At 45.0% G+C, this 27531-nt stretch overlaps 1 protein-coding gene across 2 annotated transcripts in view; it reads right to left on the bottom strand.

The window, feature by feature from the left end:
- NTN3 (netrin 3) overlaps window positions 1–27531 on the bottom strand; it is a 111031-nt gene that overhangs the window by 15882 nt on the left and 67618 nt on the right. For both annotated transcript variants that reach the window (XM_028705689.2, XM_028705688.2), the window contains 2 exons: window positions 14315–14464; window positions 12305–12358 (listed from right to left, as the gene is read on the bottom strand). In XM_028705689.2, the coding sequence (XP_028561522.1) occupies window positions 12305–12358; window positions 14315–14464 (204 nt within the window). The remainder of the gene's footprint in view (window positions 1–12304; window positions 12359–14314; window positions 14465–27531) is intronic.

Genomic DNA, 27531 nt, shown 5'->3' with positions numbered 1-27531 from the left:
GAGATGAGAGCTAGGAAGGAAGGAGAAGGATGAGGGAGGAAGAAATGGTCTGGGATTTGGAAAGGAGGAAGGAAGAAAAGGGGGAATGGAAAAATGGAAAGAATGTGGACAAAGGGAAAGGAAGGAAGGAAGGAATTCAATCCAGGATTTGGAAAGGAAGGATGTTGAAAAGGAAGGAAAGAAGCCTATGAGAGCAATAGAAGGGGGGAGGAAAGAAAGGAAAAGGCCTAATGATTTTCAAAACTCAGTTAATAAAAATATGCCTATGAAAGGCAGGAAATAGTTTGGGGAATTAGTAACGTAAGGAACTTTTTTCTTTTTTTTAGAAGGCTCAGTTTTGTGCAGCGTACCCTTCTCAGACTGTAAAATTAATTTCATTCCACATTTCTGTGAAGTGCAGAAAGAGAAAATGGAAAAAGAGCAACCAAAATTCATCTGATGTGGCCGGAGGTTGAGGGTAGTAATAGTTTTCCATGTGAGACAGTTTGAGGCTGGTGTGTTCACATGTATTCCAAGTATTCCAAGTTCCAAGTACTATATGGAATCCCTTGATCCCTGGGTATTTGAAAATACTTGCTCAACCACGCATCTGAAAAATGCTCCCTGAATTGTTTTGGGGATGAATCCAGGGTGAGATGGGTTAATTGCCTTGTTTCAGGGGCCACATTTCAAGGCAACGGAATCCCCAGAGAATGCTGTGCTTTGCCAGGGAGATTCAGAATTTTAAGTTTTCTGTGGTTTTACATACTTTTATTCAGACTTCTATAATTTCTATTTTATTTTATTATGAGATTTCATTTCATTTTAGTCACTCTAATATTTGTTAAGAGCAATAACCCCTCCCTCTGAGAATCCCTCTGAGCAATAACCCCTCCCACTGAGAGCCAGTGTGGTGTAGTGGTTAAGAGCGGTAGTCTCATAATCTGGGAAACCGGGTTCGAGTCTCCGCTCCTCCACATGCAGCTGCTGGGTGACCTTGGGCCAGTCACACTTCTTTGAAGTCTCTCAGCCCCACTCACCTCACAGAGTGTTTGTTGTGGGGGAGGAAGGGAAAGGAGAATGTTAGCCGCTTTGAGACTCCTTAAAAGGGAGTGAAAGGCGGGATATCAAATCCAAACTCTTCTTCTTCTTCTTCCTCTTAAGGGGCAAGGTGTGATTTGCCCAGGAAATTCAGCTTTCTATGTTTGTTCATTTTGTAGTTTTTCTGGCGCCCTCCTTGTGGAACGCACTCCCATCAGATGTCATGGAGATAAAGAACTATGCAACTTTTAGAAGACACCTGAAGGCAGCCCTGTATCAGGCAGTTTTTTTAATGTTTGATGCTTTTAGACATGTTGGAAGCTGCTCAGATTGGCTGGGGCAACCGAGCCAGATGGGTGGGGTACAAATAATAAAATTATTATATTTATTTCTGCTACCTTGTCTCACTGTTATATTGTTAAACTCTGCATTGCAGTGCTCTAAGGACTAGAAACAAAGGAATCCGAATGTCTCTCATACAAGTCAATTCTGAAAGAAGGAGAAGGACCTGCCATTGTGTAAACCAGGGATGTGGAACTTCTTGCCTTCCAGATGTGGTTGGGCTTCCACTCCCATCAGCTTTAGCCAGCATGGCCAATGGTTAGCAAGTGGGCAGGGCCGGATTAACCATTAAGCAAAATAAGCATGTGCTTAGGCTATCAAGGGGAGGGGGGCACCACAGAATTTTTCAATTGCTGGATTGTTAACACTGATGGTCACAAATTGCTCGGTTGAGCATTCATTTTCTCAGCAGAAGTAATAAAAAACCCCCAACAGAACAACTATGCAACAAGGCTGGCTGGATGCCTTATCACTACTGAGTATAGAAGCAGATGGGGTACATAAGATTAGTTTTGAGGATCTGGTCAAAGACTTTTGTATGGTTTCATTTCAAAAAAACAAAATTTTATTTTACGGCTTATTCTTGTTTATATTTTGAATTAGAAATGATATGGGGGCACCAAAACCCTGTAAGTGCTTAGGGCCTCTAAAGGTCTTAATCCAGCACAGGGGTAGCCAGCATGGTGCCTTCTGGGAAGTTGTTCAGACTAGAGAGTCCATCATCCCTGATCATTAGCCATGCTGGCTGGGGCTCATGAGAGTTAACAGTGTCCAATGACACCTGAAGGGCACAACATTGATGACTCTTCTCTTAGCATATGCACACATGGCTCTGTTTACAAGCTGCTTTGCTGCTTTCAGGTATGATGGATTGACTCACCGCTGTGTGCCACTAGCTTACTGGGTTGCCAACCTAATCAAACAGCTTGCTAACTACACAGAGGATTTGTTCCTTTCATTCCCACTGGCAATTTCACTTTGGCCACCTTGGATCTTGGTGGGCGGCAAAGGACTATACCTGAAGCCAAGGCAGGAACACCAAGCCCAGGGGATGGAGATGGGGATGAGTTCTCCTGCTGCCTTGTCTAGGAGCAGCAGTAGACATGTGCCCGCCTCTGTGCTAAATGAGGCAGAAAGTTGTTTTTTGGTTTTTTAGCACCAGCATGGTAGGCCTAAGACTGCTTGAATGTGAAGGGAAAGGAGGAGAGCAAGAGTCTATAAATTAAAAGCAGAGTCCATAAATGAGCTAAAGGGGCAACGCGACGAGATCGCAAAGAAAGCTCAAATCAAACAGATTTCCAAATGCGGAAAGCTGAGGATCAGCTCACTCACGCTAGTGTATACCTCATGAGGTACAACCCTATAAAAGTGTCAAATGGGGTTGGACGGGCATCAGAGAAGCTGCTTCGTAAGCACCACGATCCCTTGCCAGCTGCTGGTCTGGCAAATTTCCCCTCCCTGCCCCCATCCATGATTCTTTCAGACTTTCAGAAAACCATACCATTGCTTCAATTCTACAGATTCTATCCTGCCCATTTGCGGCAATTCCAATGCAATGGTTGCCCGGCTGGAACATTAAGAAAACTGATTCATTCATTCAAGGTGATCTGATATTGGGCTCATCCACACGTCCACTTGTCTTGCTGCCCCCCCCCCGGAAAACCCCCTCTTTACCACAGAATTGGAGGAAATGTCAAGCTGGGTTTTTCGTGGTTTGACGTTTGCTCCGATTCAGCAGTATAAAGAGTGGATTTTCCTAGTGAAAGCAGAGTAGCAAACAGAAAACCACTCAGACTTATGCCTAGCAAACACAAGACAAGCAGAAAACCTCTTGGACCTATGCTTTCTAGGACAAGCAGAAGTGTGAACAAGCTCAATGTTGGCTAATTTAAAGTTGTCTTCTTGGTTCCAAAGGATAACAAAGCATTGTGGGCATCACCTTCAACTCCTGGTGTTATGGCCTGGCTATCCGAAGCACCGACAACTTCTATAGGGTCCTTTTTGAAGACTCTGATCATTAACTGAGTCCCTGCTCAGATCCCGTGGCCTTAGGAACACAGAAAGCTGCCTTGTACTGAGTCAGACCCTTGGTCTATCTAGCTCAGTACTTCCCACACTGACCAGCAGTGACTCTCGGGGATGTCAACCATGGTTCACTCCCAGTCCTACCCGGAGATGCTAGGGATTGAACCTGGGACCTTCTGCATGCAAGGCAGATGTTTTACCACTGAGCTATGCTTCTTCCCCAACCTTGCGAGACAAAGCAAGTGTTAACTAGGCTTCTGCGGAATGCCCTGCCAAGCAAGGTGGATTTCAGGCACTTGGTGAAGATATGACTCTTTAATAAGGGTGATTAAACAACATTTATACTGCTGTAGGTTGTGTTTGCTTTAATGACTGCTCAATATGTTAATCTGTGTTTTATTGAGGTGCCTTTTTTGTATACAGCAACTAACAAATGTAATAAGTGTTAATCATGATGATGAATCTGTCAATTTTGCTTTCACACAGTTTCTCATTTTTTCTAATCTTAAATCCAGTTTACCCTATTTCTGCTCATGCATATATTTGCACTAGCTTTTTTAAAAAAGTTTGCATAAAAATTATTATTTCTGCCTATTTATATGCATTTTTGCAAGCAATTTCCCTTAACTGCATTCATTTTTTAATGTAATTTCTATTAATACACACTTTTTTTGCAAGCACTTTCCATCAATTTCTGTGCTCACTCTTTGGTGAGAGAACTGCATTGCAAATTTCAGAGAAGTGTGGGTTTCGAAAGAGAGCTGTGTTTTGGCTTGTGAATTGCTTTGCAAAGTGGAAATCTGAACGGTAGCACTGGGGACAACATGCCATCAGATTATATTCTGGGCTCCTATAGAATTCGTCTGACGTTCAAGGTGCCCTGTTCATTTTTTCCTCTTCAGGGAGGGGAAAAAAACCCCCAGCACACACCAGAGAGGTTGCATTGGGGGGTGGCAGCTCTTTAACATTTGCTAAGTCTGTGCTGCTCACCTGTATTGTAACATAAAAGCTTTATTGGAGCAGAAGGGGAAAATAAGATTAGAAACAGACGTCAATAAAACGGCTGCCCTCCCCCACCTCACCCCACCGCCCCAACTCTTTCCTCCCTGAACCTACTGCCAAAGCAAGCCTCTCCCAAATTGCCTTTTTCTCTCCTAAAAAACCATGCTCTCCACATCTGCGTCTCTCCCCTACAACCTGCCTAGCACCTTTATTCCATATCGCCCAAACTCCTTTTTCCACTTAAGCAAGTCTCAGTGGCCCAGCTAGGCACCTTCACCACCACCAGAGGAATGATATGAATGCAGCACTGCGCTTGGCGGGGGGAACCCATTTTGTGGCATGCGTCCAGGTGGGCACTGAAAGGAAATAGGTGCCATTTGGTGTCAGGTGTATGAGCAAGGAAAAGACACAGGCAGAAGACTGGGGTGTGTGTGTGTATATACACTTTCTTTTTTTCTTTTTCATACATAAGGCCTGTGTGAGTGTGCAAGCCGATGCTTGAAAAGGAGATGGTGTATGACATTGGGTGCAAGAGAGAGAAACTGTGCACAACCTTTCTTTCTTTCTTTTTTTCTGAGGGGTTGTCCTACCTATGGCTGTCCTGCAGATTTTAAATGTATCTTTATTGTGCATTTGTGTGTGAGCCGTTCAACAAGATAGAATGAGGTGGCAAACTGAGGCGGCAATTGCAGCTACAGCCTCTAGTAATTTCTGGACTTTGGTTTGCGGGGGACTTCTGAAAAATTCAGATTCCTAAGCAAGCCTTCATCTGTGGAAAAAGTGTGTGCTGGCTCAACAATCGGCAAATTAGTAGCATGCCCAAGTGAGCGTACATGCAGGTGGGGCAGATTGAAAAGGTGAGAGGCGGAGAGGCCTAGCGTGTGTATATCAGCGGCAGCTGAGTAAGTGTGGATGTGAAAGAGAAAGTGGAAGAGATCCATAGTTGGCATAACAGGAAGGCTGCTGGGCTCCACTTCCATTAACTTTCATGAAATGTTTTTCACTCTTTGAACTTGGCACCGGCTCTCTATGTGTGTCTCTCCTCTGCTTGTATAATATGAAAGAAGAAAGTCCGAGTGAGTTTGCACATCTGGTTTATTTCTCCTGCCTTTTTTCTTTTAAAGGAATATTTTGTTTTAAAAAGAGATGTAACTTAATTAGGTGTTATGGCTGCAAATCTTTTTACTGCCGAATTCCTTCAAGAGCCATACACGGTAGAATTGTGGGCATAACAAAGCATTGAGGAGTGTGTGTGCGCGTGTGTGTGAGAGAGATCGCCATCTGAAATCCTGGAGAGCTGCTGCCCTTCAGTGTAGACACTACTGAGCTAGACAGAGCCAATGATCTGACTCAGGAATTGGTAGGGCACGAGACACTTAACCTCAGAGTCGTGGGTTCAAGCCCCACATTGGGCAAGATTCCTACATTGCAGGGGGCTGAACTGGATGACCTTCCAACTCTACAATTCTATGATTCTAAGATGGCTTCCTATGTTTCTATGGAATGTGCCCCAGGTCATCCAATTTGGGCTGATGCAGATAGTTCATGCAGATTTTACTCCCTGTTTAACAACATCAACTTCTTCTTTCTGTTGTGGTTGTTGTGGTTGTGGTTGTTGCTGTTGTTGTTACAATATTGGGTTTCTTAGTTGCCTTATAAGGGAAGTCTCTAAGTGACTTTTCATACCTACCTGCCCCTGTGAAATGGGAGTTCTTACTTCTATTTGTGGTTTATATTAGACAGAAGTGTGAGTGAGAAATCAGAGTGAGAAAGTGTGAGTGAGGAATCAGAGTGAGAAAGAAACAAAGCTGGAGAATGCAACGGAGGATGGTCCATTAGGGTGAAATGGGGCACTGCCCCACCAATCTCAGGTTGCCTTCTTGCTTTCAACCAGTCGTGTCAGCTTCCTCTTCCTTGGTCCAAGTACTGCCCTTGCAGGACTCAGGAGGGAGAAGTATGGTGATAAAACTGGAATTAATTGTCTCCACCTGTCATTGGTTCCTGCGCCATGTACTGTTGGCTCCCTGCCTTCTGCCCTACGAGTCCCAAAGGGCACCAGCTGCCAAGGCTGGAGATTGGGGGTGGGGATATATTGTTGGACCCCAACTCCCAACAAACCCATCAACGTTTAGAGGTCCACAAATTCCCCATCGCCGATGTAGATGAATATACAAGATGGGATAGGAGAGTGACAGATGGCGGTGGAAATGGATCAAAGAAACTGCAGCAGCAATAAGCTAACAGCAATTAAGTGGAGGTGAGAGGAAAGGTCATCTACCTCTAGAAGATAAAACAGTTTGGAGTTGGCATGGGCAGAGCCATCTAAATCCCTGGATGGCAGCAGCAGGATTTAATGAAACAGCGTAGCCACATCTGCATCCATAGTTCTGGCTAGAGTGGAAGTCAGGGGGCAGGTAGAAGCTGCAATTCCACTGTGCCCGTTCCCAAATGGACACAGTGAGGAGGCCTGGATGGGGCTGGTGGCTGTCATGTGAGGGCAGCGGGCTCAGCTGAGAATCCAGGGGATCCCTTGCCGGCCCAGGTCTGCCCCTCCCCACCGTGAAAGGCCCAGCAGCAGTGGTTTGTGCACACTATATGGGCAGGCGCACTGAGGCACCTTTGGGCAGCAGAGCTTGCTGTAGTGGCAGAGGTGGTGGATGCAGGCAGGGCTGGGTGGAGGGACCCTACGGCCTCATCTGCACTCTTTCTAGCCTGGCAGACTGGAGGTTTGAGTTGCAGCCTAAGAGACAAAAGGGCACTTTCCTTAACTAATCCCAGAATTGCAGAGCCACCACACAAAAGGTCATGTCCTGGCTCTCAACCTGCTTAACATCTGATGGGGGAAACAGATGGTGACCCGACAGAAGAGGTTCCTATGGAAGACGGTGGTTAGGTATGAACATCCCTCTGCTCACTGTGAAAGGTGTACAATCTTCTGTGTGCCCTATGTGCTAGAGTTTACAAAGGATTATTCCTCTGTACACACTGCTCACTAGTGATCAAAGTGACCCTGCCACTGCCTCCCACAAAGGGCCTAGAAGCATTGCCTGGGGCAGGCAGCATAGACACCCCCCAACTCCTCAGGGGAGCATTCTTCCACACCAGGGAGGAGACAGGGACTGCATAAGCTATGAAGATCCATAGCTCAGTGGCAGAGCACCAGCCTTGCCTTCAGAAAGTCCAAGGTTCAATCTCTAGCATCTCTAGGTATGGCTGGGAGAGACCCCTGCCAGAATCCTTGGAGGGCTGCTGCCAGTCAGTGTAGACAATACAGAGCTAGGTGGACCAATGACCTGACTTGTTATAAGGCAGCTTCCTATGTTCCTAAGCCCCAGCATTGCCGGTGGGAAAATGATGCTCTTTTCACAATTTTCCACTGGGGAGAAGGACTTCCCTTTTCTCTAATTGAGGGATAGCCGCCATGGTGCCTCACTCTTAATGTGGGGAACTACAACTCCACCATCCATTGGCCATGCTGACTGGGGTAGCCCAAAACATCTGGAGAGGGCACACTTGCCAGCCCTGCCCTGTAACTTGACATTTACAGAGCAGGAACTAGACGTGCAGCTTCCATTTTCAGCCATAAACATTTATAGTCAGATGGGGCCTGAGCCTGAATAGAAGCCAAGGTGGGTGGTGTTGGTGTTGGGAGCCCAAATCATTCCTCTTCATCCGTGCAGCCCTTTCCCCTTATTAAAAACCGAAAAAACAAAACAAAACACCAGTTATTTCATCTCTAAAGGCTTTCTAAACATACAGCAGGTGTGTCAGATTCTTTGAGGTGTCTGGTAACAGTGCTCTATTTGTTTCAGTCCCCTTGCCGTTCAGGTGTTCAACTCTCCCCCTCCCACTCCCTTTACTAGCCCCCCACTCCACATAGACCAGCCCAAGCAACAGCTTTCTCCCTCCCCCTCTCCTTATGTTGAGAGAGAGAGAGAGAGAGAGCAGACAGCTCTTGCTTGTCATTTTGTTGTTAGTTGTTCCAGTCTCTCTCTCTCCAGATTTAGGCCACATTCACACCACACTCTAAAGTACTATGATATCACCTTAAAATTAATTAATTTGTTAAGGGTGCTGAGAGTTCTTAGGAGACTCCCTCTTCCTCTTCCAGGGCTACAGTTCCTACAGTAGTTGCCAACAGTCAATCCCACATCAGAAGGAAGCCAGCTGATTTGCGCAAAACCAAAAAATGATTGCGTCCTGCGATCTGGTGCGAGCCAGCTGACTAGCGCCAGAGCAAAAAACTGGATATTCCAGGTTCTAATCAGAAGCAGGGATGGCTTCTGTAATTCCCGGATGCCCTGCTTAAAATACTGTGGGTTATAGCCAATATTAATCTGCCTCAGAGTAGACCTGTTGCAACTAACCGAAAGGCCTAACTTAGACCTGTTGCAACTAACCAACAGGCCTAACTTAGGTTCTTTCATTTCCCTTTTCATTTCTGTATATAGCTCAGGATACAACCCTGTATTTTTATTTATAATTATTAGCTCTAAATATGAATATGAATCAGCAGCATATGGAAATCTTGCAGAGCCAAGTTTACAAACAGACTTTTAAAGGATTATGTCTTTGGCTGGATTTTTTTAAAAAAATGATATGGATTTTATTGTCAACACTTGTATTCTGGTTTGTCAGATACTGCAAATGCTTGGTAAATAAATAAACAATTCCCAGTTCGAGCCTGAGGAAGAGGGGCACGGAAGTGGAAACGGTTCAGCCTTAATATCTAGGTGACCTCAGGCCTCAAAGAAAGGGCCCAAATATGATGATGAAACTCAGCATCAAAGAGGCTCCCCCAAGTCACCTAGAGAAATTTCACCTCCATCTTTGGGAAATGAGTATCACACTCTCGGGATACTGTTCGTATTAGATGTTTTGGCACTAATTCAGCAGAGCAGAGGCAAGGCAATGGTCTTGGGGGGTTGGCTTAGATGACCAACCTTAGGGTCCCTTTCAACTCTACAGTTCTAGGATTCAACTCTGCTGCCTCCTCCAAGGACCTCAAGATGGTATATACATAGTTGTCCTCCTCCCCACTTTTTTCTCACATCAACCCTGTGATGTGAGTTAGGCTAAAACTGAGTGACTGGCCCAAATCTACCCAATGATTTTCATGGCTGAGTGGGGATTTGACCCCTGTTCTCCCAACAATCTAACCTCTGCACCTCTGATATCAACCATCTTATTAAGTACACTGCTTAGATAGTTTTGTGATTAAGTGGTTTCTATACCTTTCTAAAAATAAACAAATGACAACACACATACACACACCTTCCGAGCACAGAGTGAGGCTGCAACCCGCTTACTTGCGAGTAAGCCCCATTGGATCCAATAGGTCTTACTTTTGCGTAGACATGGTTAGGAATGCAGTGCTAACTCAGCTACTGCATATCTCAGGAGAGTGGGCACTCAGTGCCTCTTCTGAAAGGGACCTTGCTTAAAATTTCTTCAAGAAGCAGCCCCCCACCCCCGCCTTGGTTTTCCTGTCCCAAGTACCCAGGTTCTCCCAGGGTGGACCCGGAATATGGCTCTTCAAAGTGTATTCTGGGAAGCAGCAACATACTCTGCACATATTTGAACTAGAAGCAGGCGTTTATAAAAAGAAAACCACAGATAATTCTATGGACCACTTAAGCAGACTTCCTCTGCTGAAAAGTAAAAATAAAGAGCCGAGGTTTTTCATCAAGTTCCTTTTATATTTTTCCAACTAAAACTTTTCATAAGAGCCCTCAATATATTTTAAACAAAATCTGAATCTTTCCTTCCCAAATGTATCTTGGAATGAAGATATACAGAAACTCGGTCCACACCTCCACCCCCTTTCCTGAAGTGTCCCTTCTTTGATGTGCCTAATTAAGAGGCCTAACAGCCAAAAAGTGGGGGGGGGGGGGAGAGAGGAGTTTCATTTTGGAGGAAAGTAGGGAGTTGCCATGATTTTATTCCCCAGATTTTATTCCATCAGGGCATAGGACATGCAATGCAAATGGGGGGGGGGGATGTAGTCAATTACATATCATTTGCAGACTGAAAGCAACCACAACCGGATCGATTTGCTTTCTGGACATAGGATGAATACACAGACATTAGCAATTTCTGCCCCCGTGGCCATTTTCATTGGAATTCTCTGACATTTCTGTTCGGGGTGACAACGAACTCCCTACTCTTGTATCAGGCTGGGAGGGGCAAGCAGGAAGAGCAGAAGAGAATGGCAAAGGGAAAGTTTTCGCAAGCGATTCAGCAAGAAGTCCATGTAATGGGGCAAAGCGAAAGAACATTCCCACTGAATTCCTAGCACAAAAGAGCAATTGTGTTGGAGAGAAGGGGTGGAGGATAAGGAGAGACTGCTAAACGCAAGTGGTGGTTTTGGTTTGTTTGGCTGTTGTTGTTGTTCTAGGTAGGACACGGGGCTGTACGTGTGCCCAGATTGGACAAATGGGGCATGAGAAGGTGGCCTAATTCAGAAGGACTGCAGGTTTTTTGGAGCTCTGCGACCCCGCTTCTCACCGCGTCTCACCCACCACATTGTTCCAGCTGCACCCTCCACCTGCAGTTTCTACGCACAGGTCTGATTACATGTCCACAGTCCCAGACAAAGAGGCCCCCATGGCACATCATTCTGCTCTGTGGCTGGGGAGTGGGAGTGGGGGAGATGTCTGATTCAGTTCGCATGTGAAAGCCAATCGACCTAATTCACACTTTCTGAAAACAATATGCAAACGGAAACATAGCTATCCTATGAAATTCACACTTCTCTGAAATTTTTGCAGTGAACTTCTCCTTTCGATTAACGGGCACAAAAATGCACATAGTAAGGTAAAGCATGCCTTCATAATAATCATAATAATGATTGCATTGGTGAAAATAGCATAGAAAAATGAATGCTGTGTTTTCGCAAATGTATAATTTGCAGCAATGCATCTGATAGGAGCCGAACAGCATAAAATTTAAATTGGAAACTTTGAGACACAGAACAGAGAAACGAGGATCCAGCCATCTCTAGTAGCAGCAGAATTTTGAGACAGAACTATTTTCCCACAGGTAACTAATGTGACAGTCAAGAACGAAGAGGAGGAATCTCTTGTGCCTGGGAAGAAGCAATGGGGGTGATGGATAACACTTGATCGCCAGAAATGCAGCAGTGGATTTAGAACCACATTTGCACCTATGGCCTGCGATTTAGTTGGTGGAAACATGGTCACTTTTGCCCTCGAGCAAACTCTGAGGCTAGGAGCAGCTTTGGCATCAAAATTCCAGCTGTCAACCTGAGAAAGGGACACAGAGCCTGTGGCTCCAGATACTTTTGGTCTCCAACTCCCATTAGCCCCAGCCAGCCTGACCTACACAGGAAGTGGCCCTATGCTGAGTCTGACCATTGTTCCATCTAGTTCAATAGTGTCTAAAATAAATAAATAAATAGTTTACGTGGAGGCGGTGATGGAAAGATACAAAGGGAGCAAAGGAACAGACAAAGTAAATGGCTGCAGTTGCACGGAAGATCATCTGCCTTGCATGCAGAAGGTCCCAGGCTCAATCCCCAGCATCTCAACCTGGGGATGGGAATGTACCGTCTGAAATCTGGGAGAGCTGCTGCCAGTCAGTGTAAGCAATGCTGAGCTAGATGGACCAATGTGTCTGACTCCGTATAAAGCAGGTAGCTTCCTACGTTCCATAACTGAAAGCTTTGGAAGTTCTGGGCATACATTTGGAGAGAGAAAACAATGGAAGAGCTCTGAGTGCATCAGTTCCACTTCAGAAACAAATCCAGGTTGTTCAAATCTCCAAAATCTGGGCAGACATTCGTGCAAGCTTTTTTTTTTTTTTTGAAGAATCCCCTAAAGTTAGGCAAAAATAAAAAGTTTACAAAGCCAGGGCAGTCTTCCCATTTTTGCGTTTCAACAGAATAAACACTCACCTGCTGGTTCTTCTGTGCTAGTGACCACAGAGGTGGGGTTGATGGCAGGAATCTCTGGAAAAGAAAAGGTGAAATTTCTTAGTTGGCTTGAGCATGTGTGTGCTCGCCTGGCCACCGTCCCTTCCCACTTCCAGCAGACAGGTTTGAGAACTACATCTGCAGAATTTAGAGGAGTTGTGGCTCTTGAAGGGTAGCTGTGTTTCAGTTTGCAAATTTGCACATTAGCTGTGAGCTGATCCAAATTTCTCCTGTATCTCTAGGAGCCGCACAGTCCCCAAGGCAGACACCAAACCTCAGGATGAACGGGACCCGACCCGTGCAACGAGGATGCTGAAAACAAAAAGCAAGCCAAAAGGCAGACGGTGATACAGCCACCACCTTGTTGAAGCTAAGCAGATGTAGGTCTGGTCAGTGCTGAGATAGAAGGCTGTCTGAGGACCTTTTTTCCTTTGTTGCTACTGTGGGTCAGGGGTGGGAGTTCTTGTTGTGGATGCTTGTGGGTAGCAATTAGGCCCCTCAGAGTGAGAGTCTGGGCGGTTTGGAGGGTGGGGGTGAACAGAGTGAGAGTCTGTTGGCATAGAGTGGGGTCTCTCTGCCTCTCACACAAAGAGCACCCCACTCTTTGCGGTCAGATACGGTTGTTAAGATCACTGGTTGTTTAGCTGTTTCTATATGTTTGAATGTTTCATTTGTTTTTCCTAGGTATTTGGTTCAATTGGAAATATTAATTTTTGTTGCTGGAGTTTTGCTTGTTTACCTTACGATGGAGTTGTTTATTGGACGTGTTTATATGATTTCGTAATTTTAGTAGATTGCTTTTCACTGTTTATTTTTATTACTTTGTTCCTTGCTCGGGGATTGGAAACATTCATTGCAGAGCGGGCATTAAATATAAATTATAATAAAATAAATGTATGCCACCTTGAGTTCCATGATAGAAGAAAGGTGGGCTATAAACATCTGAAATAAATAGCTCTAAAATGTCACTTTCTGGTTGAATGCTTATCTTCAGTAACAACCTGTCAGTCTCTATTACATTTTCTGGGATTCATTGGCTGCCAATTAGCTAACAGGCTATGTTCAAGTTGCTGGTACAGTGTTACAGAATCCGTTGCGGAAGTCCATTTGACTTCCAAAATGTTCAAAAACCAAATGGTTTCTGATTGGCTGCAGGAAGCCGTGGAAGCCCCATTGGATGTTCAGCTTCCAAAAATAGTTCGCAAATCAGAACAGTCACTTCTGGGTTTGCAGTGTTCAGGAAACAAAACGTTCAAAAACTAAGCTGTTTGGAAACCAAGGTACTGTATGACTGGATTGGTGTACAAACTACACAGTGATATAGAGCTTGGGACGTGGCTACCTAAAAGATCACCTCATCCCTTACATACCCAACCAATCACTTCATTCTGCAGGAGAGGGCATCCAGCAGAATCTACCCTATCAGAAGGCTCATGCCACACAATGTTGGAATCAGGCTTTAAGCGTTGCAACACCTGCCTTCTCATGCTTCCTCCCATTATACAGACACTTTCTATTGTTTTTTCAACACCTGCTAAAGTCTTTCCTTCAACAAGCATTCTAAAACTTTCCCCCAGTTGGTATCTGTCTTGGATTTTAACTGATTTTATATATGCCCTGTTGCTTTAAACCATATAATAGGCAACCAGTTCAACTGTTTTATAGATGCAACTTTTTTTATATACATACTATTACATTGTAAATCACATCGGCATAACTGATGGAATGTGATTCATAAACGAAATAAATAATGGCAATGATAATTAGCATCCTTTTAATTTTTTTTAATGCTCTTAAAACGTTTTTAACTTTTACATTTTATTTTCACTTTCTTTTTAATTGCATTGTTTTATCACCAATGTGTTTGATGCCATGTGTGGGGTAGGCATCCAATTGATTAATTTGTCATCATCGTCCGAGCTGCAGAAGCTGTCATTGCCATCAGAGAAGCCCATGACAACAAAGCATGAGAAGTTTGGCGGCGGTACTCACTGATGCATGGGGCCACTGGTGACCGGCTCTGTTGGTAACCTTTGGCACAGCGGTTGCAGGTCAACCCGGTCACGCCATCCTTGCATGGGCATTGTCCAGTGGTCTGGTTGCAAGTTTTTCCAGCTGCGCCAACAGGGTGGCAGTCACAGGCTAAAAAGGTGGGGGAGGAGAGGAGGAGAGCAGAGAGAAAGCGGAGAAAAGGTTAAAAGTTGCAAGTTGCAAACACACAAATACATTTCATAATACGACATGCCAGGGGAAGCAGAACTATGCATGGACAAAATGGCAATTCAAAACACATGTAACAATGAGCAAAAACTCTTCCAGATTCTCCAGGCCTAGCTCAAACTGCCGTGGCACAACAGGGCAGTTATATGCTACAGGGCAAGAGTTATGATCCCAGCCCATCAGGGATCTCACATAACACCACATAGCCGATCGTCTGAGGACAGACACAGCCTATTCCAATTGATAACCGGGCTTCCTGAATAAACAATCCTGAATAAGCAATCCCTGAAAAAATTGCTAAAAGGAGACATATCTTTCAAATTGTTTGCAAAATCATTCCCCCTCCTCACTTTCAGCTCAGTCCTAAACATGAATACAATGCAAGGGCTAAATATCTGTTTGTGGATCAAATGCAAAATACTAAATTATTACCATGGCACTGAATAGACTGCAGAACCAAATGGGAGACAATAGTTTTTTGTAATAAAGGAAGCTGCTCTAATCCTGCAAAATACAGTTAAATTTATTAGCAAGCTCCAACTCTGTACCCTCTTTCTCCAAAAGCTTTCTCTTTTCTCTCTCTTTCTTTTCCTATATAATTGCACTATCACACATACCGTAATTTGGCTTAATACTCAACTCATCCCCCAAGGAGTTCTGCAAACTTGTGTTTTTGTGACCCAGTTTTAGTCACACACAGTAATTTGCAACATTTGCATTTATCAGAGTTTAATGCTGCATTTTATGGATGCCTTTAATAATGTTGAGTATATTAACTTCATAAAGTTTTATTTCTGTCTTTTCTTTTCTGAACACAGTTTAATGCGGGAGCTCAGAATTCTTTAAGAAGGATCCTTCGCCCCAGAGTAGCCAACATGGCACTCTCCAGAAGTGGTCAGGCTAGAACTCCTATCATCTCTGCCCATGGGCATAGCTAGGAGTTTTGTTGAGGGGGCAGAACCGACGTGACTGGTCAGTTAGTTAAGTATTACTATTGTTTTACTTGATCTAGGGCAGGTGTCGGCAAGGTTTACCGGCCATGGGCCGGATCACTCCCACGGAGATCGTCCGTGGGCTGGACTGGTGCTGCGCGATGCTGGGAAATCGTGTCTGCACATGTCCGCAGCGCTGAAAATCACTTCTGCGCATGCCCAATGGCAAAAATCGTGCCTGCGCAGATGCCATTTCCAGCACCACTCAGCGAGTCCCTGCGCCACACTGGTTTAGCGCAGCACATGGGGAATTCACCGAGCGGGCGGCTCGTGGGCCAGTAAAATGGTCTTCGTGGGCTGCATCTGGCTCATGGGCCGCACGTTGCTGACCTCTGATCTAGGGGGAAGCAGCTGCCCCCGCCCTCCTTGGCTACACCCATGTCTCTGACTATTGGCCATGTTTGGCTGGGGCTGGAGGTCAACACCATCTGGAGTGCTTCAAGCTGCAGAAGTCTGCATAGACTAAAATGATAGATGCACAAAGGTGGAGCCATAGTATAAGGCTTGGATTTGGAGAAGGGAGGTTGGCCAAGAAGGAACAAATGGTCCTTCTTGAAAGCTTAGAAGTTCCAGCTTGGGTACTAATCATGCCCTATGGACATAACCTCTAGTTGTTTATGAGATAGCTGTCCTATTTCAGTCCTGTTGACTTGGGGGAGGGAGGCAGAGACAACTTTTTAACTTCTAAGCATTCAAGAGCATCAGCAAAACTTGGTAGCAAGCCATAAACAAACTTCACTCAAATCACCCAAGTCAGACTTAACGGGTAATCCAAACCCGAGTTCTGTTGGGATGAGCAGAGTTTGCAAAAGGCAGATCTCCAGCTGAGCCTGTGCTAAGCCAGCTTATGTCACTCATCCCAGTTCATCTGCAGCTGGCTGAACTGAGGCCAGGGTAAGTCCCCCCAAAGGAGAACATAGTGAGGTCTGGGGGAGACTGGCCCCATTCCAAACTCCTTGCATTTCAGATAGGTGACCAGCAATCCACTGGAACTTACACTGGCACTAAGCTACGCTATGCTAACATCATTCCCATTGTCTTCAATGGGTCCTCCGGCCTGCTCAGGCTATTTCTTTTGTCTGTTAAACCTCACTGTCGCTTGTGAGTCTCTTGCAGAAGCTGGCCCTTAAGGAATCACCTAACTATAGACCAACACGCAGCTGTTCCTTGGGAATGTAAATCTGCCATAATGTGACAATACAAACCATGGGAAACTCTTCTTCCTTTCTCTTCCCCTTTCAGTTGCAAACCAACCTTGATGTTTGGGTCCCCCACTCCCCTTCCCTTGCTGGTTTTCAAAAAGCTTGACAAGTCCTGCAGGAGGATTGCATGCAGCCTATCTGTGATATGTTTTCAGTTACACAATTTACATCTGACTCTACGCTCTTTGAAAGCAGGGGAATAATGGATAATACATGGCAAAGAGTAAACTGATGAATAACAAACAGGAGCAGGCGGTTGGGGGGGGGGGTTGAGGAGGGAGGGAAGAAGAACAGCCACCCTCTGAGTTGAAACACTCAAGTGCACATAGAAGTCTGTTTGTGCAAATGAGGACTTCTGTGGGACCTGCAAGTGGGCTGGAGCAGGAGCCAGCGTGTTGGTAACAGCAACAAGGAGCAAGCAGCTTCTCCTTATATGTTGCCACTTTGGGCAGCACTTACAGCAGCCGTGGTTGGTGCCCATCGAGACCTATGGGGTGGAAGGCAGGGAGCCCAACAGTGGGTGGCACCAGAGCCAATGACAGGTGGAACCAATTAATACTAGACTTGTTGCCATCCTTTCTCCCTGCTGAGTTCTACAAGGGGCAGCACTGAGACTATGGGATGGGTTGTAGGTCAGTCAGTCAGGCAGGTGGGTGGGAGGGCTGGCTGATAGCACACTGGAGTTGGTGGGGCACTGCCACATTTGCCCAAGTGTATTGGCAAGCCACTGGCAGTTTGATCACATGCAGGTGTGTTGGCACAGCCATGCATCACCGTTGGTACAAGCCTGTTTCACTATCACTGGGAAGTGAGGAGGTTGCTGCCATGGGGCAAGGGTGTGCGAAGATGAGGTCTGGCACAAGCACCCAGCAATCCTGGGCATCTGATTGAGGCATATTGGGGGAACCCTGTGTCTTTTGCAGTGGGCACCACACACTTAAAGCTGCATTACACCACTTAAAACAGAGTGGTTTAACAGGGAACTCTGGAAATCGTTGCTCAGTTAGGAGAATAGGGATCACACCACCCTTAGCAAACCAGAGTTCCCAGGATTCATTGGGGAAACCCAAGGCTCTGTTTAGAGTTGTAGGATACTGCTTTAAATATATCGTTTATATAAGGCCTCAGATGTCCTGCCTCTTCCCCCACTTAAAAAACCCCCCTATACAGTGGTACCTCAGGTTAAGTACTTAATTCGTTCCGGAGGTCCGTTCTTAACCTGAAACTGTTCTTAACCTGAAGCACCACTTTAGCTAATGGGGCCTCCTGCTGCCGCCGCACCGCTGGAGCACGATTTCTGTTCTCATCCTGAAGCAAAGTTCTTAACCCGAGGTACTATTTCTGGGTTAGCAGAGTCTGTAACCTGAAGCGTATGTAACCTGAAGCGTATGTAACCCGAGGTACCTCTGTATTATTTTTAGTTTATATTTATTCACACTCACACTTTGCCCTGCCTGAGCCTCAGCTCCTTGGGTTAAGCTCCTGGAGATCAGACTGTTTGAAACCAGCACACACAGCTGGCTTCCAGCATTAAGCTCTGGGCACCCAGAAACAGCCAACTTTCCTTTCTGCCACCCCAGGGCTAAGTAAGCTGCATCAGGGGGACAGTCTGTCTCCTACGGAAACTGGAAGGAATTTCCACGCTGCTCTCAGCGGTCTGCCGATCATGAGCAAGTGACAGGGCAGAGTGGAAGGGAAAGTGTGTTAAGGCTCATTAAAGGTAACGGATTGCAACCTTGAGAGAGACAGAGAGGGAGAGGGAGGTAATCCAGAAAGAACTACAGAGTGTAGCTTCCAGTGGGGATTCTTTAAATTTGGAAAAAACGTGTAGTGGAGGAGATCTGGTTTATGTCAGGGGGGGAAAGGGGCTAAATTTATTTACAATGCTTTGCTCATTTTTATTGTCAGAAAAGCAAACAGTGAGGGTGGTTTGCACAACCAAGTCGCTGGGGCCAATTAACCAATCTTGACAGTCCTTGGCCCGAAAGGAATCAAGAGCCTTGGCTTCTTCCCGCCATGAAAAATTGCGCATTAAATAAGATTCATGTTAACCATGTAACTGCAGATTAATAAAATGGAGAAATATTATTAAGACCACATTTATTACACTGCAATTGTGGTGGACATTTCTGTCAGCCCTGTAAATATATAATCTGCAGTTTGCAACCACCAGGGGCTCTTAAAGCGGAACGGTCAAAATTAGGTCAAAATGCGACTGGGGCATGTCCTCTGTCTGGGCCATTGATGGATGAACACACAGTGACCACTGGGCTCTGGGAAGCAGAGAGGAGCAGCAGGGGATGAATAGAAGTGCAGAGTAGCTGTGGCCAAAGCCCAAAGGTATGTGGCCATTATGATTTGAGCCTGCTCTACCCAAGAAGTGGAACAAGACGGTAGGAAGACGATGGGGCAGAGTGGACAGTCAGAGGATACCATTTCTGAAAGCTAATGTGAAGGAAATAAGGATTTCAGCAGTTTTGTGTTGGTTCTTTGGTTGTGACACTAGGCTTGTAATTCCCCCCCCCCCTTTAAAGGCTCTAACATACAGGAAAGTCTAATATGCACAAGAAGGTGAAGTGTTTAAGAAGGCATGTTTTGCTCAGGAAGTTTTGCTCAAAGGTTCATTCTAGAAACCTGGCAGTGAAGGGGAAATAGAAAAGTACCCAATACTGTGCCCTTCTCCTGACTGGTGAAGAAGTTGGAAGAGAGTAGGTGAAAATATTGAATATGTTAAGCTAGAAACTAAGATAGGTGGTCAGAAGGTTGCAGAGTGGGAATTAGAATTAGAAAAAGGGCTGAAACATTTAAGAGAGCATTAAAACATAGTAGAGATCACAGTTGGGCACTTCAGGAGGAAGGCACCAGAAGAGGACCACGAAGGGACCACGACTCTAAAGTGAGGGATGTAAACTGATAAGTATTTGCATGATTAGGGAAGCAGTCTTGAAAAGGTAGAGTTAGATGGGTTTGTCTCTGTTTATTTATTTGCTCTTGTGGGTAACTACTCAAAGGACAAAATTACTTTGTTTCTAAAACAATTTTCTCAAACACTTCCTTACCAAAGTCTTAAGTAAAAGCATATTTTGTTTTGGAAAACTTTGGTCTGGGGCCTTGTTATTTACCCCACATGTAATTGTCATACTACTCTACCCAGTTTGGGGAGTGGGTTGGGTCACTTAAAGTTCAGGCGGTTAAGGGGCTGCTTAGAGGAGGTGGGCAGAGAAACATAAAGCTATCCCCTTGGAGGTAATGGCTTGGCTTGGTTGGTTTTCTCACCCAACTTTCCTCTTGCAGTCTAGGGTACAGCTCATGATATGCGAGAATTTCTCCTAAGTAGAAAATGGGTGCATCGAGGACAAGGATTCTAGCTAGGGTGGCTAGAATCACTAAAAAAATGCATCATATCGTACAAACGTTATTCTAGCCCTTATGCTATAGCATAACAGCCCTTGCACCGGCAGTCTGAGAACACTGAATCTGAGTCTTTTTCTTGGACCTGGATAAGCCATCCCTTCAAATAGAGTACACCTTCAAATAGATGAATGTCATTTGCAAAGATGGATGCATGTCTGCTCTAATTCTAGCCCAGCTTGCCACGCCACTTGCTTCCTGATGCCAGGGATTCAATCCGGTCCTGTATACCTGAAGGAGCGTCTCCACCCCCCATCGTTCAGCCCAGACACTGAGATCCAGCGCCGAGGGCCTTCTGGCGGTTCCCTTGTTGCAAGAAGTGAGGTTACAGGGAACCAGGCAGAGGGCCTTCTCGGTAGTGGCACCCAGCCTGTGGAACACACTCCCATCAGATGTCAAGGAAATAAGCAGCTATCCTATTTTTAAAAGACATCTGAAGGCAGCCCTGTTTAGGGAGGTTTTTAATATTTAATGCTGTATTGTTTTTAACACTTGATTGGGAGCCATGCAGACTGGCCAGGGAAACTCAGCCAGATGGGTGGGGTATAAATAATAAATTATTAATATATTATTATTATCTTGTACCTATCTTGTACCTATAGTTAAAGCCATGGTTTTCCCAGTAGTGATGTATGGAAGTGAGAGCTGGACCATAAAGAAGGCTGATCGCCGAAGAATTGATGCTTTTGAATTATGGTGCTGGAGGAGACTCTTGAGAGTCCCATGGACTGCAAGAAGATCAAACGCATCCTTTCTTAAGGAAATCAGACCTGAGTGCTCACTGGAAGGACAGATCGTGAAGTTGAGGCTCCAATACTTTGGCCACCTCATGAGAAGAGAACACTCCCTGGAAAAGACCCTGATGTTGGGAAAGATGGAGGGCACAAGGAGAAGGGGACGACAGAGGATGAGATGGTTGGATAGTGTTATCGAAGCTACAAACATGAGCCTGACCAAACTGCGGGAGGTGGTGGAAGACAGGAGTGCCTGGCGTGCTTTGGTCCGTGGGGTCACGAAGAGTCGGACATGACTAAACGACTAAACAACAACAACATCTTGTACCTTTGGTATGCATAGCAGGTACATGTGCTCATTCAACTATGGTGACATTATGCTAGGTCAGTCTGTCTACCTTGCCCAGTGCTGTCTACTCTGAGTGTTAGCTGCTCTTCAGGTTCACGGACAGAGATCTCTTGCTTCCTTATTCTTTTAAGTGAGCGAAGTTAAGCGAGGGACCTTCTCCTTTGGCCACAGGAGGAGGCGAGGCCAAAGAGAGCAGGATGGGCTCCATCTCTCCCTGCTACTGGGATCCTTGCTATGCCCAAAAACGTGTTCAGGATCCCCCTGGAGAGTGAATAAAATGGCTAGCAGATTCACAGCCCTGAGTCCAGGGTACCGTTACTTTTGGCACCAGTTTTTGCTGGATGAAAGGAGGGAGAGAAGCAGCGAAGCGTGATGAGTGTTCCATCAGCAAGTCTTGGACAAGGGCCTGCTTAAAAGATGGGGGGAAAGTATCATGGTTTCCATCAGTGCAACAGTCAAACATGACTCCAATGCCAAACAAAAACACACATATGCGCACATCCCCCCCAAAAGAGATGTTATCGTTTCCCTAATTTTCACCAGATGGGATCCTGCCAATGCGCCATGTCCCAGCGCAACAGGCCCTCTCCAACTCAGCAAGAAGCAAGCACACAGCACCTAATGGGGAACAGATGCAATGGGCCTTATCAGATCCTAGCCAGGATTGGAAACGGACGTGTTTCTGATGAGGGTATTTGAGGGGCTCAGCTGTGATAACACATGGCAGCGGGTGGCGGAGTCCTCAGATGATGTTGAGCCTTCCCTCAGTCACAACATGCTTTGATGCTGGGAAGCTGTGCGTAACACTTCTCGGAGTGAGCTGGGCTGCCCTCTTCCTCGTAGAGCAGCTTTAACAGGGTCACAAAACACCAAACCAAAAATCCCACCCTTCAGAGGTCCCAGCAGTCAGTCTGCATGATAACACCAACAAGGATGACAAAGTAACCACAAACCAGGAGTGGGCCATATCTGTCTGGGGGCAGCACCCCAATTCTAGGTGGGGCCACAGCCAGTGATGGGCAGAAGGACCAAAAGTGGTTGGAGACGCCCCTTTCCATCCTTCTGTCACTTCCTCCCCCCCACTCTGTTCTACCCCTTTTCACCCTCCTTCTCAGTCTTTCTCCTTGCCCTATGGACTGCTGAGGGAGGTCCTTTCTCTCTCCCTGTCTCCCACTTCTTTAAATATTAATAATTTCCCCAAGGTCTATGGATGAGTTGACATTTCATGTTGGTTTTATTGCTGGTGGTTTACCAAGTTTATTGCCAATTGTTTCCCCCTGCTGCTTAGTGCTGATCTTATCTGCTTTATCTGATAGTTTTAATTTTAAGACACCCCCCACACACATATTTTAGCACTGGGTTTCCAAATCACTTTTATTTACTTTAAACAAATATCAGCAATCCGAACATTGAACTATAACAAATATAAACAGTGGGTAGAAACATGAGAAATATTCACCACGTGACTAGACTGCAAAAGATCTAGATCTAAATCATAACAATGGCTTAAGGGCCGGCAATTTGATACAAAACTTTCCCTTTCCCTCCTCTTATGCTTCAATTCTTATTGAACTCAGGTGGACTTACTTCTGAGTAGACCTGTATGGGGATTGCACTGTTAACCAGTGTTAGAAACTGATATATGAAAGCTAGGAGCTAAATGGCACCTTAAACCTAGGTTATGGGTGCAACAACAGAATGCCTAGGGGCACTTTTTATAACAAGAATACAAAGCTGAAAATGAATGAACTGCAGTTAAAATATTATGTTCATTTTTTACATGTTCTAGTCCTTAACAGGATCTCTTCTCCAGTCTTCACAGAGTAGCTGGAAGTGGGGAGGCAGAAAAATGTCCTCCTTCCCTCCACTCTGCAGTTTTAATCTGAAATCTTGGGCGCAGTACTGTGCCTAGAGCTCAAAAACTGCTCATGCTAATGAAATGCCCTGTTGCAAAATGCGCTTAGAACCATGGGAGTTTTGGACATTTCTGTTAACTGCAATAATTATTTGTAATACTTCTGCAATTTACCATCCTTCCCCATCCATAGATGGAACCTTAAAATATGTGTTTGGGAGGAGCAGGGAGAGACGATCACATTTTAGCGGTTATTTTATCTTGTGAGTCACCTTGCTGAGTGGTGGTTTTAAGCAGCTGAGTTAGACTGTTGGTTTAGTTTTATCATTCTGGGAAATGGGGCATGGCCCCACCAACCCCAGTGTACCACCACTTGCCTTCCTTCCGACTTACAACCAGTCCAGAGAGTGGGTGGAGCTGCCTGCCAACTTCCTCTTCCTTGGTCTCACTGGTGCCCTTATGGAATTCAGCAAGGAAGAGGGTGAGGACAAAACAAGAGTTAGCTAGCTCTGGCTCTCATTGCCTCTAGCGCCACCTACTGCTGGTCTCCCTGTCTTCCACCCTACTAGTCTCAATGTGCCCCAACCTCCACTGGGCCAGGTGAACAGGCAGGCCAGAGTGCCAGAACAGGTGTTGGCATTGGTGGGCTGTGCCAGAGTGTTTGGGACAGCAGCTCCCCAAGGGTTCTGACACCAGCCCTTGGTATGAACTGTAATGCTGTCATGAGTCAACCAGCCCCCTGAAAGCCAACTGTATTCAATGCACTGATGTGGGTTCTCTGGAGGGAAAAAAACAAATCAGGAATTTTCCTGGTGCCTTAAAGCTAGCATGTTAATTTTATATGCTATATAAATATCTCAAATATTTTTCCAATCGTCAAAAGTAGTTGAACTTTTTCATTTGGAATTAAAAAATTCAATTAAATATAATTAATGTGGTGTAAAATCTTATGTTTCAAAGCTTTACTTGGAAATTACTTTTATTGGAATACTTGTAAATAACTTTTAAGACATGACAATCTAATAGCATGTACTCTCCATACATAGTTTAAGTTTCAAGGGAGAAGGGGCAATGAAAACACACAGAAATCTCACACACATTTTCTACAGATAGTAGCCTGAAAATAATTAATTACATCTTTGAAAATGCTCAATTTGTCTGATAGTACACTAGGATCCATATATTATGTTACCAATTTGTTTTTGTGAACAAATATATTTTTAGATGTTGAAAAATTTCCATGGAAAAAGCGGGTAGTGGAAAATTCTCTGGAATATTATTTTGTTGCAGGAAATTTTGCAACCCACATCCCTGTACAAAGGCATTTCAAAAAGACAGCAACTTCTGACACTCAAAGATTTGGCACTTGGATGCTTAGGCAGGAATTCAAGCAAGCTGGTAAAGTATCATCAAAAGGACAGATGTTGAAGCGTTACTCTGATGGCGTGGAGGGTGTCAAGCTTTCTCAAGTGCTCAGATCTAACCCTCACAATGAAAGGTGGAAGGGTGTTTGCTACAAACACTGCCAATTTAATCACACAGCAAATTATGGGATGTGCTAAGAAGTGGCTTCCCAGACTAGACAAAGCTGCTACACTAGCTGGCAGGTGGGTCCCTGTTGCTTAGTGGGATGAGGAGGTCTGGTTCTGCCAGTGCATTTGCACCGTGCTGACCTGCGTGTTCTCACCCTTCTCTCTCCCAGTAAGGAATGCCAACTCACCTGCTGGATTTGCTACAATGCATGTGGTGACGGATGCTGAATCGGGTTCTTTTAAAGAGGAATTAGACAAATTTGTGGAGGAAAAAGCTATCAGTGGCTACCATTCACGATGGCCATGCACTACCATCAGAGGCAGTGTGTCTCTGAAGGTCAATAGAATGGAAATCAAGCAAGCAAATACAATCAGTATTTGTTGCTTTTGTTTTCAGTCCACAATCAATATATAACTGATTAAACCACAGAGCCTAGGACTTGCCAATCAGAAGGTTGGCGGTTCGAATCCCCGCAACGGGGTGAGCTCCCGTTGCTCAGTCCCTGCTCCTGCCAACCTAGCAGTTCAAAAGCTCGTCAAAATGCAAGTAGATAAATAGGTACCGCTCCGGCGGGAAGGTAAACGGTGTTTCCGTGCACTGCTCTGGTTCACCAGAAGCAGCTTAGTCATGCTGGCCATATGACCTGGAAGCTGTACGCCGGCTCCCTCGGCCAATAAAGCGAGGTGAGCGCCGCAACCCCAGAGTCGGTCACAACTAGACCTAGTGGTAAGGGGTACCTTTACCTTTACTTTATATGCCCACCACATTTGCATTGTGTTTCCTTTGCAGTGAAATGATGGGGTGGTATAAGGTAACGGCAACACAGAATCACAGAATTATAGAGTTGGAAGGGAGCCCAAGGGTTATCTGGTGCAACCCCCTATAATATATAACTGATTACATAAGCTACTTAATTTTGCCGCACAGGAACAGAGGGACAAAGATTGTCAATTTGGCCAAAGACGAACTGCAGCAGAATGGAAACAGGGCTGCATGCAGCAGAGAGTGAGTGGAACAGAAAATGATGCCATCTTACATCCCTAGTGGAGACTAGAGGCTAGAGTTCTCCATGCATGTGGATGATTTAGGCTGGGTAGACAGCTCTGCCTCTGGACATGCCCCTATAACAGCAATACCTTGGATGAGGCCATTAAGTTGCCAGCAGAGACCTTAAATCATCACATTTCATTTGCCAAAGAGCCTGCCCTTGCCCCTCGAAGGGAGGATATTTTTGCTTCTAAGAGCTTAGCTGCTGTTGCTTCCCTGGCTTTCATTGGGTACTGTGCACATTTTATGGCTTTGCTTAAATTATGGGGATTAATATTGAGACGTGCCTTAGTTGGCTTTTCAGTTACAACCGTTCAATTAACCCACCCTGAGCATTTCTCCTGTGTTTTCCATATGCCCTGCTTTTCCATATTATCAAGTTCACTTCATACTTTATCCGTTGGCAGAGGGATCATTAGAGGCATTAGCCTGTCAACTTTAATATGGCCTTTGCCTCCCAGACATCCTTGGGATGCTGTACAAGTGCTCAATGGGATGCTGCCTGCGCTTTGGATGTGTGATTATAGAAAGCTTGTAGAAAAGCACATTTTGGAACTATCTTCAGAGTAGATTGAGCTCCTGGCTCCAGCACAGAAAATGCATTAGAGCTACCATTTGAGAAAGACATTAATGGCATTAAGAACAAATCAAAACACAAGCCCTGGTGCCTTCTTGCCCATACAAATCCAGTTGCCCCCCTTTATTTGCACATCTATTTACATTTATGTAAATTTGAAAGGGCCTTTGGTTCCTTTAATAGTTGCTCAGCATCAAGAAATTTCAGCTAGTATGGCTTCTCTGATCTTCACCTAACAAACTGCAAGGATCGGACAAGGATTAAAATATACTCAGTGTCCTGGGAGCCATTTGGTTGATGAGCAGTTTATGCAAATCTATAAAACAGGCAACCATTTTTCTCCCCTTTTACTCCTACAAAACACCATCTGAGGTGAAGCAGGGGATCACCACGACCCCATCTGCAGCAGTAGTGTGGACCATAAGAAGACAATGGAAGCAGTCCTCAAATTGCCTTACATAGACCTAGCAAGCATCCTAGTTAGATATTTACCAAGTCAGGGCAGGGATGGGGATGTCCATTTTCTCCAGGTTTAGGGCAGTATTTAAATTGAATAAATAATAATAATAATAATAATTATCTGGCAGCAATATTGCCACTTTGGTATCTGACTTGAATCTTTCTTATTTGGCCAAGAGTGAAAGACCCGTTTACAAGATCCACTTTTGATTTAGCCCCATTTGTCACCACTAGTGCTTATTTATTAGATTTCCATCTCATGTTTCCATCAAGGTGGATTCACACATGCTTTTCCACCTCCCCTTTTTACCCTTACAACAACTCTGTGAAGTGGGTTGGGCTACAAGACAGTGACTGGTTGAAGGTCGCCCAGTGAGCTTCATAACTGAGTGGGGATTTGAACCCTGGTCTCCTGGGTCTTGGTCCAACACTCTAACCACTACACCACACTGGCTCCTGACCATTCTGCCTCCAAGGGAATCACTTGATCTTTACGGTTACTCTCTCAGATTGGCCACTAGAATACAGCCAAGCACATACCATTTTACAGTTTACAGGCAAAAGACAGTTTGGGATTAACAGCACAACAAAAAAACTAGGATATGTGTTCTCGCACAATCACACTTGAATGAATTTTTGAATGCTAGTGTGGTTGGTAGAGAGGTTTAATCTTCTAATAATGCATGCTGATGGCACAGAACTTTGCCACATTGATGATGATTTCGTTAGTGGAGTCTGACAAAAGGAGGGAAGTGTAAAAATTATCTAGTGTGCCTGGGAATTTGATTAAAATAGGTGTGACGAATAAGGAACAAATGTCCTTATACTAT

This window comes from Podarcis muralis, chromosome 14 (genome assembly GCF_964188315.1).
Source record: "Podarcis muralis chromosome 14, rPodMur119.hap1.1, whole genome shotgun sequence".
Taxonomy (NCBI): domain Eukaryota; kingdom Metazoa; phylum Chordata; class Lepidosauria; order Squamata; family Lacertidae; genus Podarcis; species Podarcis muralis.
Note: the sequence above shows the minus strand (reverse complement) of the source record. Positions and strands in the feature narration are given on the sequence as shown.